The sequence below is a fragment of the Sphaeroforma arctica genome (genome assembly GCF_001186125.1).
Source record: "Sphaeroforma arctica JP610 unplaced genomic scaffold supercont1.10208, whole genome shotgun sequence".
NCBI lineage: Eukaryota > Ichthyosporea > Ichthyophonida > Sphaeroforma > Sphaeroforma arctica.
Genome location: NW_014030350.1, coordinates 1 through 973, shown reverse-complemented (window position 1 = coordinate 973; position 973 = coordinate 1). Strand labels below are relative to the sequence as shown.

The window sequence follows — 973 nt, the reverse complement described above, 5'->3', positions numbered from 1 at the left end:
ATATATACATATACATATACATATACATATATATATATGTATGTATATGTATATATATATACCCATGAATGTCCTGATACGCACCCTTGTCTCTGGGAATGTGCACCGGAGAGGTACATTGTGATGCTCAGATAATAGTGTGCATATACAACAAAAAAAACGACAAACTGTGTGGATATTCCTCACTGAGTTCAGTCAAAACACAGCCCACGAGACAAGACAAACATGACACATGTCCCCGTCTTTGGGGATGTGCACTGGAGATGAGTAATGTGATGCTTTGGTAGAACGTTTAGTAGTACGTTTAGGCAAGTTTGAAACGGGAGGTGAAATTCAGTGCGAGTGGACCGGTCCGGTGTGCTAGGTTTCATTGGGGCAGACGCAAAAAACAACAACAAAAAACAACAACAAACTAATTTACACATGTGATTCATTCAACTCTCACCCTTAATAAACTAATTTACACTCACCCCCGATAAACTAAGTAACAATCACCCCTTAATAAACTAAGTAACACTCACCCCTAATAAACTAAGTAACACTCACCCCTAATAAAATAATTTACACTCACCCCTGATAAACTAAGCAACACTCACCCCTAATAAACTAAGTAACACTCACCCCTAATAAACTAAGTAACACTCACCCCTAATAAACTGATAGCCACAGACAGTGCCGGCGCAAGGGTCGCTTGGCATTGCCCACCACCCAGGGATCCTGTTCAACTAACACTCACCCCTTATAAACTAAGCAACACTCACCCCTAATAAACTGATAGCCACAGACAGTGCCGTGCCGGTGCTGCGCAAGGGTCGCTTAGCATTGCCCACCACCCAGGGATCCTGCTCGAGGTCTTCGATGATGGATGTAATGGCCATGTCACACGCACTCAACGGCTGGATGAACCTGTGTGTAGGTGTGGAAAGGAAAGCGCATGGGCGAACGTATTTGGGGGGGGGGAAGTATATGGGCG

The 973-nt window shown here is 43.9% G+C and overlaps 1 protein-coding gene across 1 annotated transcript; it reads right to left on the bottom strand.

Moving 5' to 3' along the window:
* Positions 1 to 746: 746 nt before the first annotated feature.
* On the bottom strand, positions 747 to 906 carry SARC_17263 (hypothetical protein; the record flags this gene model as incomplete). The annotated part of the gene is made up of 1 exon (XM_014288638.1): positions 747 to 906. A coding segment is annotated over one exon (160 nt), but the record flags the coding sequence as incomplete, so codon positions are not given.
* Positions 907 to 973: the final 67 nt, after the last annotated feature.